At 38.6% G+C, this 17056-nt stretch overlaps 1 protein-coding gene across 1 annotated transcript; it reads right to left on the reverse strand.

Annotated features, from left to right (window-relative positions):
- Window positions 1-735: 735 nt before the first annotated feature.
- inka2 (inka box actin regulator 2) lies at window positions 736-16559 on the reverse strand. Its single transcript, XM_057844807.1, has 2 exons — window positions 16258-16559; window positions 736-4034 (listed from the first exon to the last, which is right to left on the reverse strand). Exons 1-2 carry the CDS (start codon window positions 16309-16311, stop codon window positions 2940-2942), a joined length of 1149 nt encoding a protein of 382 aa, XP_057700790.1. The 5' UTR covers window positions 16312-16559; the 3' UTR covers window positions 736-2939.
- Window positions 16560-17056: the final 497 nt, after the last annotated feature.

Consider the following 17056-nt stretch of genomic DNA (forward strand, 5'->3'; position numbering starts at 1 on the left):
TGGCCACAGCTGGATTTTTTTGGAATGTTATGGGTGAAACATTGTAATATAACAAGGGTCGCGATGCAGAAATCGCAGGTATCAAAGAGCGGTCGAGATGTTTTTTCATATATTTACCCTTTTAAACGTTTTTTTTTCTTTCTTTCTTTCTTTGGATCGATTAGTTATCATCTAACATATCGGGGAAAATGCGAAAGTAACAAAAAAAAAATACAATTAAGCGATAGTTATGAGGCAGATATCTGAGACTTTTTTACAGACACCAATTTTTTTCATTGTGACATAATTTGTTTAAAAGTTTAAAATATGCGAGTCAATAATTTTTTTAAGTCTTTTTTTTTTTTTTTTTTTTTTAAAGAAATATTGGACATCGAATAATTATTCAAAGCTAAAAATGACAGACATTTTGAATAAATATAATTACTTACCATCTTTTTATGGCTGGGTTAAAACAAAAGCGGTTGCACGACGTCTCTAAACGGGGGTCTCCAGGGTAAAAGGGACAAATTGAAAATAGTTCGGGGGCTTAATGGGCCATGAATCTGTTCTGGCAGCATATAGATATATTGTTCTTCAAACAAGTTCTTTTGGCTTAAAATACAGTTTATTTTATAGAGGGTTGTAAGAGCAGAAACTGCTTTTTCAGTCTTGTCTGTGTTTTCTGCCATATATCTCAGTTTGTCCTAACTTTTTTTTTTTTTTTTTTTTAATAAAATTTTTTAAAAAACTGCCAACGTGATGCACACAACTTTAGTTTCTTCAAGCAAATTTATTGTATACAAAAGTCATGGGACAAGTTTACAAAACACCACTTTCATCACTTTAAAAAAAAAAAAAAAACATCAAACACTTTGCAGAGACTTCCCAAATTTGGGAGCAAACAAAATGACATCAGCAGTGTGAGTGAAGCCATATTGCTAACTTTGTGTGTGACCTGGATCCTGAGACTACACCATACGGCTCAACTGGCCAAGAGGCAAAAAAAAAAAGCGGCCTAATCCCTGCTGGCTCCTCTTGATTGGTCGATTTGGGGGTGCTAAGAAAAAAACAGACATTTAGAAGATTGTCCTTGCATTCTACCAATGTTACAAGTGTAATATGTACAAGATCAGTACATAATTTAATAATTCCAGTCATATTCTTAATGCCCTGATAGCAGATGGCCGTCAGTGGTCAGCTGTGCCATACTCACCCCCTCCACAATGCCCGAAGCCCATGTGGACCGACGGTTGACTCAGTGTGCCACACAGTCGAGTCATTAAGAATATGTGACATGACAGCTGGCAAAAAGAAAGCACCACTAAAAATTGAACTGAAGTGAACTAGTCATGCACTCTATTGCTTTTCATTTCCTGCGGGGGCTGACATGATGCAATGATGGGACAGGCCAAAAAAGGATTGACCACTCTAGCATCCAGCCTTATGTCACAAAGCTGTTTCGTGTAAACATCGGCAGCCTTTTACGGTTTTAACGTCCCACTACATTCAAATGATACATTACCTCATTGGCTGCCATTGACAAGACTAGACGCCCAATCCGTTTTTACTGGGAAAGGCTGCCAGTGAACATGAGCATTCACAGCCAGTCCACCCAGTGTCTATCCTGGTCATAGTGGCATACTGTTCCAATTTTCACGGTAAAATGTTGTGAGCTCACTCAAATCGTATTAAAGCACATTATGATGCTTGATGTTTTTGTTCGTTCAATGATGCACACCCTCAACGTAGCCAAGTATATTTTAGACATTGAGGTAGTTATATCAGAATTGAATGATATGTCTACCGTAGTACACACCGAAAAACTTTTCAGCCTTATTTAAATGGAGTCACAGAGGTTTCCAGCATGTTAGCTTACTGAAGACAATGTTAAGGTTCCCACAAAGTTCCACGGAAAACCAAAAGATTGTGTATTTGGAAGCTGGTTAAAGGAAAACATTAATGGAAGACTCTTTTGTTACTGTGCCTGTAGATGTTTGTCTATACTGTAAGTGCTTTGTGATTGGCTAGCAAGGTAACAGTGGGAAATATTGACTTTGGGAAATACTGACTTTTTAATAACTTGTAGACACATAGCTGCGTCGCTTACCACCAATCAGAACAATATTAAACAGTTTCTCTACCCATGACATGGTCACTTTCACAGGTGAGATCATGCAGAAATACGCAACCGTGTAGTATTAGTGTTTAGTGATGTGACTGAGTCAATAAATGAAAATGCTTTCCTCCCATTAACTCTAGTAATATAAGCCAGAATTGGCATTGGACCAGTAGTTTGTGGGGCAGATATAGTTTCTCACTTGAACAAAACAGGGGTGGCCCCTAAAAGCAAGCTCAACCATACTTAAAAGATTAAGGAACTGTTTTAAATTGTATGAAAATCAATTTCCAAAGCATTTTGGAAACAAAGAATGTTTAAGTGTGTATATTGTGACGTCATACCGCAGGGTTCTCAAACAAATGGTTGGCCGCAGTGGGTGCAGGTTTTCATTCTAACTAAACAAGAGGACAATTTTCCACCAATCTGGTGTCTTACAGATGTAATCAGTTGATTGCTTGTTTTAGCAGAAGCCTCATTGGTTAAAATGTCTCTGTTGGATCTGTTGGAATAAAAATCTGCACCCACTCCGGCTTTTTGTGGAATTGGTTTGAGACCCCTGTCATACCACATATTAAACAAATCCATGCGACCAAAGAGTGTAGTGTCTTTTTAAAGTCTTAAAGTACAGTCTTTCCAAAATTGTCAAGAGCCAGTCAGACATCCTGAAAAAAATGCAAACATGTAGAATGCACAAAAGACACTGCAAAAAAGGTTGTAGCTTCTCTGATTGTCAGACTAAACCGCAGCATAGTATTGTGCATGTGAAGTTTTTGGATAACAGTCATTCTTTCACCATGCACCTGCTGCCAGTCCAATTGGGTGCGAGTCTGTTGGCCCACCATCAGACCCACACAGCTGTGTTGTAGTCAAACAAGGGTTGCATTTTCCGCTGTCTGCCCTCCGGCCGTCTCCGGTCTAAGTAAATCCCTGTAAACGGCTTCTCTTGGTACTGCTGAATATGGGTTTGGTTACTTGGATGTGTGTCTAGCTGCACTTTTCCCTGTGGTCCATTGGCCCAGAAAGGCAGGTAAAAGCTCCCTTTGGAGCTTTTTGAAACTGATTTTTTAGGCCTCTTGACTAGGTTGCCCTCACAGAGCTCTGGAGCCATCCAGCCAGGCCGCTCTTTGAGCAGCTTGTCCCTGTCAGGTCGTACGCCTCGAAGGAACTTCTTGAAAATATTGGTTGTGAGTGAGAACTTCCTGCAGATCTCCTGTGATCGGCTGAGGCGCAGCGGGTGTGCCGGGGTGTCGGGTCTGTCATTGCCCTCATCTGCTGCTCTCTTCACCCCCTCTTCCCCTGATTCTTCCGGTTCAATCGCTGGCAAGTCCAGCCAGTTGCCAACAAGGTCGGCGAAGATGTTATCGCCCAACACTAGGGGTTGGCGATTGCGGCTTCGGTTCATGAGAGAGGAAGTCCAGTCACCGGCATCATCCGTGCTGTCTTGGGAGTAGTCGTTATCCAGCGACGGACCTTCTCTGGAGAGGCTGTAGAGGATGCCTGGCAGATCCACCGGTTGGTTGCGCTTGGAAGGCTGCATGTATGGCTCGGGTGGAGGGTTGCCCACCGTGGGTCCGTAGAAATCCGCTTGCGGTGCCACGTAGCCCGACCATCTCTGTGGTACAGCTTCCATGTCTCCTTCCTCACTTCTCTCCATTTCCAGACTGGAGCTGGATGAGGACAGTGTCCCTTCACTGGTTCTGCTTTGTGAGAAATCTGTTGACGGCTCAGGACTTGTGCTGGGATTGTTGGACAAGCACAATCTGGGATCTGCTTCTGAAGCACTGGTGTCCGAAACTGTTGTATCGTGCAGATGTCGAGCTGACAGGTTGAGGTTGTTTAGAGCGGTTTGAACCTGAAGGAGCTTGAGTTCCTGGAGCGCTCCCATCATGGAATTCATCTGAGCATGGAGGCCATCTCCTGCTTCCTTCATGGACACCTGAAGAAGAGAGTGCTGAAAATTAGAACATGTACATTTCAGTTTCACGCGGGCCAAACCTGGATGCACCAACTGTGCCTCTTTATAATCTGATTCCAACAGCATGAATTGACAGAATGAAACATGACAGCAGGTCTACAGGCTGTTTTGGCTGTACTTCCACATTGCCCCTTTTGGCTCATGTGAGTGGACCCAACACATGACAGCTGTAAAACAGACCAGCTTTTCCCTTCGATCTCAGTCATCTTTCATTTACCGAAATGAATAAAATATGGTAAGCTCCTCCCTTAATGTATGCTGCACCCACAAATTTCTCACACCATGAATAAATATATTCACGTGCACTGCACATCACGTTCAACCACTTCAGAGCCACTACATCATAATAATAGATTTTAAAATCTATTATTATTATGTTTTGTTTGAGACCTTTCAGGGACATTGGTCACAATTATTATCTTTCACTTAACTCATTCAATGCCAGCCCAGGTTAGAGTATTGTGGTGGTTGTCAGTAAAAGAGGGAACTTGATACAGAAAACCCCTATCGAGAACAATAGACCTCCAACCAATTTCAACTGGGAGGGGGCTGTCATTGGGGGAGGCGTCACTGGATCGGTTAAAATGGATTGGAAATACACACAGGCCACACTTGTTTGAATTCGATTCGATTCATCACGATTTGTTTAAATTTGTTTTTTCAATTTTTTAAAATTGATTTGATTTAATCTAGAAATACTTGTAATTTTAGTACTTCTGGCTTTTTTTTTTTAAAAGTTTTTGTTTGTTTGTTTGTTTTCGTTTTTTGCATCATCCATTTTGGAGCAGGCGTGTCTAAACCGGTCCTCAAGGGCCGCTGTGGGTTCTAGTTTTTGTCCTACCAATCCAGCACAAACAGTTTAACCAAGTTTCTGCCAAAACAAGCAGCACCTGACTGCAATGAACTGATTATACTTGTAAGACACCAGTTAGGTGAAAAGGTGTCGTCTTGTTTTGTTGGAATGAAATCCAGCACCCACTGCGGCCCTATGTGGTATAGTTTGGACTAACCTGGGTTCGATCGAACCCCTGGGCTTCGGTGAGTAAGTATAAGGGTTTCGGCGAGGGTAAACACAGAGCCCTATTTTCGTACGTTGATTAAATCTAGGCCAAGTGGCTTTTAAGACCAGGTTTTGGACTGATTTCTTTTCATTTCTTTTAACTGCTAGTCCTCGATCTGATGGGGAAAAGGAACCTGTTTGCTCATTTGAAGGTTGACTCGCACTTGGTATGAGGGAATACAACAGACCAATTGGTAGCGTCGTTTGATAAAACATTGTTTAAAAAAACATGCTGTCAAAATATGAAGAATTTTGAACGGGAATTTGCTAAATTATTAGCTTGATAGGTTAGATATATTGGTTTTGAATTTGAAGAAATAGCTTTATTATCGAATTCTGAAGGGTTCGATGAATCCACATGTGAAACTTGTGGGGATCAGTACCTTGAGCAAAGTTAAGAACCACTGGTTTAGACTATAGTCAGGCCCATAGAATGAACAATTGATGCTCCATATCTCTACTGCTTTTACGTGCCTATAGTGGTATCAATTTGCATGAAAATAAATTATTCATGTATATATTAAAACTCAAAAGACACTAATTTGCCTTGATCTCCAAAGCATGACGGTTTATTGATTTTTTTAAAACAATTTAAAATCAATTATTTTCCCTCTATTGACCATAAATAGCAAATAAAAATAAATTTAAAAAAACTTTTTTTTAAAATTTGCTGGCGCAACAATCTTATCTTCCTCCTCTTTGCTTTCGCCTCTCATCTGTTATTGAGGCTGAGTCATGTGACCCAACATCATCTCTCGAAGGCATACGGGCGCCAGAAACCCCCTGTAGCCATGTTCTGAATCATTTGCCCTCCTTGGGCCATTTTGTGAATCAACAACACCAGGTTTTGTCTTTATCCATGAATATTTTCTTGCATTTCATGCCTAAACACAAGGACGCGGTAACTTAAGTTGAAACTCCCCAAATTCCTGTGCATTGCCTGCTGCCTTTTTTGGTGGTGAAACCTCAAAATTATCACAATTTAATGAAATATTTCACCTACATGGAGTAGGCAAAAGAGGGATAATGTTTTAGATCCCTAAAATAGATGTCGCCAAAATTTCAGGTAAGTTGAGATCCACAGAAATTTATCATTTAATCATTTCTATAAAACAATCTATTCAAAGATACTTATTCTTACCTTCTATGATGTCAGTTTTCCAAAATGCACTAACCTAACTGTCCCTCATGTGTTTGGATGTATATATGTAGCAGTCTTGCTTGGGAGTAACCAATCAGAGCTCCAGGTCTAGGCTAATCCCCAAACTGTGAAAGGAGGGGTTTGGGGACAACTCGGTTGGAAACAAAGTGACAATGAGATGTGAGACTGCCAGTGAGAGTCAGTCGGGTGGGATTGCGGGGGTCTTCGGCCATATGTTTAGATGTTGATGAGCGTCTAAGGTTTCAATTATAAATGATTACATATGGAGGATCGAAGGGTCTATGTGACAACACCAGACTGTGATATGTGACTGTGCCCTCCTCGTGTTATCCCTCCCTTACGCACCCCTTAGTGTGGAAGACAACCTGTAAGCCCCGTGAGAGGACAACATATTGCATAATGTTTGTAGTTTGGGGGGGGGGGGGGGGGGGGGTCTTCATGCTTTTAAATGACATTTTATTAAAGACAAAACACCCAGTAGCAAATAAAAAAATGATGGAAATGTGTAATATATACATATGACGGAAAACATTTAGACGACTTGTTCCCTGATGAGACCCCCAATTTGGCCAAATTTAAAAATTGTCCTATATGCATGTGTTATACATCATTGGAAAGCTTAAAATCTCAATTTTCTGTGGGAAGAAAAATTTTGGACAGGAGGGCATTTAAATTTTTTATTTATTTTTTTTTAAACAGCAAAACCGTAACTGGAGGTGACAGCACGCGAGAGCATAATTAAAGACGCCATGATTTTAACAAGATATTGTCGTGTACGGAGTGTCAAACCACGGCTGTGAATGGCCACAGCTGTATTTTGGGGGGATTTTATGGGTAAAACATGGTAATATAACAAGGGTCATTTTCATATATTTAGTCTTTCAAATGTTAAATGTTTTTCAATTTTTCTTTGTTTGGACCGATTATTTATTATTTAAAATATTGGGGAAAATGCGACAATAACGAAAAAAAAAATACAATTAGGCGATAGTTATGATATAGATCTCCATGACTTTTTTACAGACGCCAATTTTTTCACTGTGACGTAATTTGTTTAAAAGTTTAAAATATGTGAGTGAATAATTTTGTCTTTTTTTTTTTTAACTAAATATCAGACATCAATTAATGATTCTAAGCTAAAAATGAAAGACATTTCAACATTTTTTTTTAAAGAGGGGTGCAAGAGCAGAAACTGCTTTTTCAGCTTCGTCTGTGTTTTCCGCCATATATACATATACAAAAAGATATTTTAACAAAATTTTCTTCCGTTTTTAATGGAATAATATTTTTGTAGCATCAAGTAAAATGATATGATGTATAAAATAAAAAATATTTTAAAGTATATATTTTTCAAGCGTGAAACATTGAATTAAAATGTAACTCAATAGAGTGTAATTAAAACTGAAAATATATTTATGAATCAAACGTTTTTTGTTTTAATAATAAAAAAAAAAACAGAAAAACATGCAGTTAATTTGAATGAGAAGTAGAAATTAGGTAAGAATAACAAAAATAAATTAACAGATAGAAAACTACATAATACATAAAACATTAAAACAAAAACAAAAAAGTATAGTAACAGAATGAATACTAAACAAGTGTTTTCACCAATTACATTCACAATTACATTTCCAAATGCATTACATTGACACAATCACAGTCATAACTTTATGCTTTGAGAAACATGTCCAATGACGCACCTTTTCATCCGAATTTTCGAAACAAAAGTGTGATCTTTTTTAATATCGATATTTGTTTCACGTATCGTGCATCAGCTTGTTAGTTCCCCAAGGAATCCGTGTTTCTGCAAAGGTGGAATTTTCTGCTGATTTCAACGCCTTCTGTGGATATCAAAGCAGTCTACAGAATGCAGGGCGAGGACATTGCTTGTCGCTGTGGAATCAAGAATTGTTCTCTGCAGAATAAGAATTGTTCTCCACGGAATCAACACTTTGTTGCCGCAGATTCCTGGGGGGACTAACCTGTAGACTTTGGCTGAGTGTGATAAGTTAATCAAAACATTGAATCATGACAAATTTTAGGAGAAAGCCAAACACAGACATTTGGTGTTTTTTCAGACAACATTAATAATTCATGTTGCAGCACAAAGTAAACCCCATTCTTCCACATTATCTGACTCGCAGCTATAGCGCATGGCCCAAATATGTCTGGCATTTTTTTTGCTCTAAAAAGACTTGAAAGTGAAGCCGCGAATCTTTGGACATCTCTTTTAAAAGGCGCCAATAGCTCGAGACGCTCGTTAGGAAACATCCGTCCAGTCCCATTTAAGGGCGGCGATGAAAGTGAGGCCGCAGGGAAGCAATTTAATGCCCTTTTGCACTTCTTGCATCATCAGTCTGCTCCTCCTGTGATGTTCACACGAGATAAAACCTACTCGTGTGTACACTTGGCACAGTGTTGCAGTAAGTTTAGCCTGTTTGAATGCCTCAAATAGCTGCTATTTTCAGAGCCAGATGCATTAAGGGTAATATGTATTATAGTAGTAGAAGTAGTAGGAATTTAAAGCTTGAGTATATGTTGAGTGGCGATAAAATGTCTACTCATCCTAATCAAAATACTAGGACTTTGCAATATAAAAATGAGACCAAAATTTAAATTGCTTCTCTGACTGGTTTCTGAATTAACCAATCACAGTTATACGTGGTTTTAGGGTCAGCACAAACCTGCTAGCATTTACCTTTCCCCAAATTACCCCAAATAAAGTTCAGATGTTTTAGCAGTCTTTTCCTGACATTTTTTTTTCTTTCTAACACAACTTTAAAGTTTTTGCCCTCAAACTGATTGGAAATGAATGTAAATTATAATGATAATGTACAGTATGTGTACTGAAATTACAGTAATGTAATCAAAGTTCATTTGATCTCTTATTAGAAAGAATAATTTATAATATTTTTCAAACGATAAATCCATTAAAAATACGATTAAAATTGAGTGAAAATGAACATATTTAGAAAAAGAAAGAAAAAATAAGCCACGTTAGGCTTTGGCAAATCTCGCTGGACTTGTTTAGTAAGCCTGTTAATTAAGGTATCCAGTTCTGTATGTCTGTCACTTTTTTTATTTTGTGTTCAAGATAACTCAAGAATAAATAAAGGGATTATTATCAAACCTGCTGGATATGTTTGTAATATGTAACAGAAAAGGTGTCAAAGCTAAAAAGAGGTCAGAGAAGGAATTTCTGGCGGACGTCTACTCTCTCGGAGTACTCCGGTAGTTTTATATTTATGTGTGACAAAAGGTTTACCAATAACACTATTTTAATTTATAACATCACTAAATGAAATGTAAAGAATTAAAAAGTTGGCATGTCATCTCAAGCCACCACCATATTCTTTCCATTTCAGGGTTTTCCCTACATATAGAAGATTGTGGCACAGCGCCACACCAAAATAAAAGCCACCACCTCTGCAAATGATATATATATTTTTTAAGGCTGCTTCAAACTACAGGCAGCCCAATGTGAAGGGTTCAGCGGCAAAATTCATTGTGCATTGTAATGTTTGTAACTAAGCGCGGCCCCCTTAAGAGACAATCAGACTTGGGAGAAGAAGAATGGGAGAATAGGCGAGATAGCGAGAGATAGCGGTCGCATGTTGCAGCACCCCGCTGTTATTTTGTTATTGTTTTTCTCTATTATTGTTATTGTTAAGTGGGTAAGCCAATACAGACTCCTCTCTATCTTACCCATATCTGGGTCATTACAGTAGTTTGGATCTGACTTGTCGCAAAGCGAGCGGTGGACGGCCGTCTTGGATGGAAGGCCAAGTTTGAATGAATTTGCGCCGAGAGGCGGAGCCCAAAATACAGCCTTGCTCTAGACGAAATTGATAAATGTCCTTATTTTCAAGTTTCGCGAGCTCTGGGACACTCGAAAAATGACTCTCAAACCTCTCCTTGGTAAGTTAATGGCACCTCGATGTGCGTTTGTGTGGAAATGTAGTTCACATACAACAACAAAAAACACGGCTAGTATAATTTTCCCCTACTCCTTGAAATGGGTCCGTTAACAGAAGGGATATTATTGTTGTGGTAATGTAGTATGTATTAGGGCCAAATAAAAGGAAAAAGAAGGACTACGATGAGAGTGTGCAACCCGCCCTCCCTGGAGCTTTTTCAAAGATTTTTGAAAATGGAAAAAGATGGGAGAGGGAAATATAGTTTTTGTTTTAATGTGGTTTCTGCAGTAGGACAAACACAAACAGTATTTCAATTCATTAATATTGTAATGAAGTTAAACTTGAGGTGGCATCGTACAACAGAGTAGTCACGTGGTGTTTCATTCTTTATGGGATCCACTGCAGGGAAAATGAACACTTAATCATGAAGGCTAATTATGTATTTGTAGCTAACTTTTGATAGCTATTATACAGTGTATCACAAAAGTGAGTACACCCCTCTCATTTCTGCAGATATTTAAGAATATCTTTTCATGGGACAACACTAACAAAATGACATTTTTACCACTTTCCCACTGGCCAAAAAACCTGTGTCAACCCACTAACAATCGGCTTTTGGTGGCAGTGGGAAAGGTGCAGCGACCCGCCTCGACCCGTGTCAATCAACCCGCCCAGCGACCCGCGTTAAAATCACCTCGGCTCTGATCGTCATGCAGTGTGAAAGCAAAACCCCGGGTCAACAGTCAACACCCTAATCTACGTGGTGACGTAGGCTCGTACGTGAAGCGTCATAACAACGTGCCAGTCACCTCCCATTTAACACGCCCCACAACCGTAGTTACATCGATGCTCACAACAAAGCTAGTAGAAGAAGAATTCACGTCGCCTACGTTGCCTCAGCACAAGCAGAGTGTTGATCCTTTGCTGCATTTCGACCATTTTGAGGGCAGTACAAAGCATGCAAACAGAGAACACAAACGGAAAGGAGGCTTCCATTTTGCTCTGCATTGTTTACTTCCTTGAACTGAATGAATTTGGTCACATTTGTCTACGCACAGCTTAGTGGTGATGTCACGTAACCTTACGCACGGCTGAGGAGGGGTGGGGGGTTAGACGGGTGACAAAAAAAAAAGACACAGCTTTTTTTGTCAATGGGAAAGGTGCCAAATGCCAATTGCTAGTGGGTTGCATCGGCTTGGAAAAAACGCGCGTTGACACACTAGTTTCAGTGGGAAAGGGGTATATGACACAATGAAAAGTAGTCTGTGTGCGGCTTATATATTAGAGTTAATTTATTTTCCCCTCAAAATATAGCCATTAATATCTAAACCTCTGGCAACAAAAGTGACTACACCCCTTAGAAACTACGTATATTACTAAATGTCCAAACTGTATATCCCTAAATGTCCAAATTGAGTACTGCTTGTGATTTTCCCTCCAAAATGTCATGTGACTGGTTACAGGAGTGCTGTCAGCATTGCTGCAGTGATCGAAGAAGTGGGGTGTCAGCCTGTTAGTACTCAGACCATACACCGCACTCTACATCAAATTGGTGTGCATGGCTGTCACCCCAGGAGGAAGCCTCTTCTAAAGTCGGTACACAAGAAAGCCCGCCAGCCTCATCAGACCATAGGATATGGTTCCAGTAATCCATGTGCTTTGTTGACATGTCTTCAGCAAACTGTTTGCGGGCTTTCTTTTGTACCGTCTTCAGAAGAGGCTTCCTCCTAGGGTGACAGCTATGCACACCAATTTCATGTAGAATGCGGCGTATGGTCTGAGCACTAACAGGCTGACCCCCCACCTCTTCAATCTCTGCAGCAATGCTAACAGCACTCCTTTAACGAGTACCACAACATTTTGGAAGGAAAATGACAAGCAGTACTCAATTTGGACATTTAGGAATGTATGTAGTTTCTAAGGGGTGTACTCACTTTTTTGCCAGGGCTTTAGATATTAATGGGTAGATTTTGAGTTATTTTGAGGGGAAAATAAATGAACTCTATTATATAAGCTGCACTATTTTTCATTGTGTCAAAGTGACATTTTGTCAGTGTTGTCCCATGAAAAGATATACTTAAATATCTGCAGAAATGCGAGGGGTGTACTCACTTTTGTGATACACTGTAGCTAATCTCGATACATACAGCCAGTGTTGCTTTCATTATAGGTTTATACAAGGCTTAAATTTTTTGCGGCTCCAGACATACTGTATCAGTTTGTTTTTTCGGTCAAATATGGCTCTTTCAACATTTTGGGTTGCCGACCCCTGGTCACTACGAGATGTTAGTTGTACTATTGCTACGAGAAAAAAAAAGTCGTATTATTCTTACTCGTATTACGGTAACGTAGCTCTAATCAGCTATGCATTTTACATCCATGTACCGTAGCTGAGAGCTACAAGATTAGCCTGGCTAATGAAATACAGTATTTCAAATATATATGTATTTGTTATGGTTCTTCTTGGGGGAAAAAATCTCATTTGTCATGATATGAAGCAATTTCATCATGGCACGTCATGGTGAGGCTGTCCGACTCCGATGCAGCCCACCACCACAGCTTCCTAGGGGAAAAATTCTAAAAAAATCCTAGGGGAAACCCTGCTATGGGAATTTGTGCATGGGGCAGAGTCATCGATACATTGATCGTTATGTTTATGAATTGGTTGCTGTTTAATCGTGTTTTTGTGTCTCTTTTGATTCGCTGTATAAATAAATCAACAGTGCAAACACTGTCACTGCTTACATGTCCAAACAAGTTTTCTGTGCAACCAGAGTAAGTCAAATAAGTGGGTTCCTCTACTCCATAATTAGTGACAAATGTGCAAAAAAATAAATAAATACACTCACAAGTACCTCTTCTGTGGGTCTAACATGAGAGGCTTGTTGCTTGTTTGGTGAGCCGGGGGGGTTCATAACGTCGAGGTTATCAGTCCCCTTCCTTCCTCTCCAGCCGGCTCATTAAAAATGAATGGTCTGTGTGTGTGTATGTGTGTCAAGGGCAGAGGAATGGAGGTTTCTGTGAAGCGTACACACAGGGGTCTCTCTATATTGAGGGAGGTCAACATCAACAGGCTAATAAAAGTGTGAAGCAAATAACAGCAACAGCCTCGTCCTTAACAAGTGACGCTTGTTTAAGGCCTTCTTGTTGTGTCAATACAGATAAACATGAAAATAACATTATATATGTGTCTGAGTTTTAAGCTTCATTAACACCCTGCAGACAGTTAAACATAAAGGTCATTCCAGAATTTGGTGTTGAAAATTCTTGAAAAATAAATCTCCAGTTTTCTGATTTTCTGCTTCATATTCATCAAAAAAGAGGTAATTAATTATCAAAAGCATGATTAGCTCAGCAGGTAACAGGTTTGCCAATGAGTTATAATGTTATCTTTCTCTCAGGACTACAAGATAGCTGTTTAGATAGCTGTTACTGTTGGCCAAGATGACAAATTTAAGAAAAAAAATAAGCCTTATTCTGGTCGTATACGTAACAGGTCACATGAGGTAGAGTGAGGGGTTAAATTAAGGCTATAACTATGTTATCAAAATATGAAATATAGAAGAGAGGACATACCTACTCTATTGGCTTTCCTTTTCCTTGTTCTGCTAAATAAATAACACCAAAACAATAAAATTTAGATAGATTTTAACAGTACTGTTTGAGATTGAATTTGGTTGGGGGGGTGTCAAAAAATTGAATTGAATTGAATTGTAGGGGGGATTTCAGACCTGTTTGAACTATTTTCCCTCATTCTTTTCCATTGTTTTATTATTATTATTTATTTTATTTCATTTTATTTTATTTTAAGCTTTGGTCTCAGGAGAAATACATTTACTCAGAAACTGCATGCTTTGTCCTCCAATTCCAGAATTACCCATATATTCTTTAATAATTGCTCCTCCAAATCACACAAAACTAAAAAAAATTAATTTCAGAAAACACAGATAAGAAAGCCATTGCCTTTTTTTTTTTTTTTCAGATCATCTTCAAGCGGGTCTTTAAAAGACCAACTTGTCCTAAGGTGACACGATACAGTTTCTTTTTCCCTCACTTTTCACAAGCTCATGAATTCTAGCTTTGGTTTTGACGTTCCAAAGTCATGTCTAGTCTGTCTCCAGGCCTAAAGAAAAAAAAAAAACACCTTCACTGTGATCACGTCAAAGGATCTGATGATTTGTATGCGGCAACACAGGTGTGAAACACACTTTTGCGCCACATGACTCACAAAAGCGTCAGTCACTGTGCATCCATCTGTCTGCCTGATTGAGTCATGGCATATTCAACTAAAGCACACTGAGGTAATCACAGTGAAACTAATTCTTAGCAAAATTCCAATTAACTCTTTGGTTTCCGTTGACGGGAATGGATGCTCAACTGAATGTCCATCACCCTCGATGGCAGCCAGAGTTAACCTGACTAAAATAAAATAGCTGGAAACAAGGCCAACAGTTTACTCCCCATCAACATGCTTTTAACATCTACACGGCACCAATAACATGACCTTGCTGGAGAAAAACATCCACTCTGAGATGAAAATTCTAATCTACTCTGAACTGCACAAATTGCCACCTGAGGGGGTTGCCACCCCCCTCAGGAGCTTCTAAGTTCAACGGTCAAAACTGGGGGCGTGACCTCACGCCAACTCACAGAAACAGACACTGAAGTGCCTTGCTTACCTCATCCATTCACACATAATCATCACAATTTCATGACGACTGTTTTCACAGGTCAGTATAGGTGTCATATCAAAACTGCACATTAGGATTCAAACCCACAATCTCACGCCTATGAAAAAGATTTAACAAGCATGAACTCAATGTGCTAATTAATGTATCTCGGTGACAACATTGGGTTTTTGAGTAAAAAAAATAAAATAAATAAAAATAACGATAAAAATTATTTTAATGAGGAAAAATGACAAGAAATTACATTTAAATCGACTTGAACAAAGCTTTAAAATATTCATATAGTATCTTTATTTCTAAAAAAAAAAATAATCCACACGCTATCCTAATACTTTAATTATATATAAATTACATAATATATTACAATGTCCAGTTCTTTTTTTTTCAATTTCTGTTGCAAAGTTTTTTTTTTTTTTTTTAACTGATTCTATACAATTTAACTCATTTCAACCCGCTAGTCACAGTAGTCAACCAAAAACAATAACAGTGATCTGATTTTTTTTTTAATTACTTAAAGGGAGTACCAATGACACCTGGTTTGGATTTTTATATATCTGGAGGAAATCTGGGATTAAATGGGTTAAAGTAGCTGATTTTTAAATCTGCCATCACTTTTTTTCCCCCACTGTCTGCTTTAGTTTTCATGCAATCAGCATTTTTTTTATTCATATCCTAGTGGCATGCTGTACAGATTCTTTGTATATTTTCATCCAATACTAGTGTAACTTTCCATTTCTTTGAATATTCATATAGCCTATGTTTTTCTGTATTGTTGTCAACATTAACTTGTCATAGTTGACTTATTTTCACATACTGGAGCACTCTGGCAGAAGTTCAGTACAACACATGTCACATGGTCCCTACGATCAGTCTCCTGTGTTTGCAGTTATGGCATAACAGGTATTGTTTCTCTACATATTGTCACTTTTTGGGGCTAATTTTAAATTCGCAAAAATTTTGCCTTGAACAAGAAAAATAAACCTTGATTTAAAAAACAGTCATGTGTTAAAGTTGTGTTTATTTTCCACTATCCATTTAAAATAACAGGCTAATACAAGCTCTTAATTGGTTAATAGATCACCAACCATTTCAGTGGCTAAATAAAAAAAAATGAAAGCAAATAAGGTAAACATATTAGCTTTATATGTTTTTAAGTAACTCAAGTATATGAAGGTTCACTTTACATTGTAGCTTGAAACACACATATCAAGAGGGTTCATACAGTGCAAACACATCTAGGTCAAATAGTCCACATCTGTTAGCTCGCTTACACTGGAATCCAAACAGTCACAATATATGGTTTATTGTTATTAGTCTATCTCTTACACTGAGTACGCTGATGGATCAGAACACTTACCAGCTCCTGCTTCAATCTGCGCAGACAAACATCCATGCTCTTCTTCTTAGACATCTCGTGTTACAAAAACACCAAGTGTCACGCACTTCGTCGCATCATGACTGTGAAAGACTGCGAGCGCGAGGGTCGTTGCGCAGAAAAATTAGGTTGATGAGACGGTGGGAGACTCACGTCGTGTGACGTCGGGTAAGTCAAACGCCGATTGACAAATGGTGTGTGTGGGTGTGTGCGTGTGTGAGTGTGTGTAATAGTGCGTGCGCTCTTGCGTCAATCAGCTTCAAATGCGTGAGTGCGTCCATTCAAGAGTAGCTTTAACGTTGCTTACGTCACACCCAGGCGGGTCATAGGGGGATATGCCCGCCCACAACGATGCTCCCCTATGACGAGAAATGCAAAATATAAAGATCCATTGTGTGATGCAATTTGATTGATGGGCAACACATTTGCATATTTTATTGCGATATAAATCAATTCTTCTTCTTCTTCTTTTTTTAATAAATTGAAAAAAAAAAAAAAGAACAAAGTGAGAGAAGAACTATGCTCTGGTAATTTTTTATTTATTTATTTATTTATTTTTTTTTTTTTTTTTATTAGGGCTGTCAAACGATTAAATCTTTTTAATCGAGTTAATCACAGCTTAAAGATTAATTAATCATAATTAATTGCAATTCAAACCATCTGTAAAATATGCCATATTTTTCTGTAAATTATTGTTGGAATGGAAAGACAAGACACAAGAAGGATATATACATTCAACATACTGTACATAAGTACTGTATTATTTTATTATAACAATAAA

The sequence above is a fragment of the Corythoichthys intestinalis genome, chromosome 9 (assembly GCF_030265065.1).
Source record: "Corythoichthys intestinalis isolate RoL2023-P3 chromosome 9, ASM3026506v1, whole genome shotgun sequence".
Lineage (NCBI taxonomy): Eukaryota > Metazoa > Chordata > Actinopteri > Syngnathiformes > Syngnathidae > Corythoichthys > Corythoichthys intestinalis.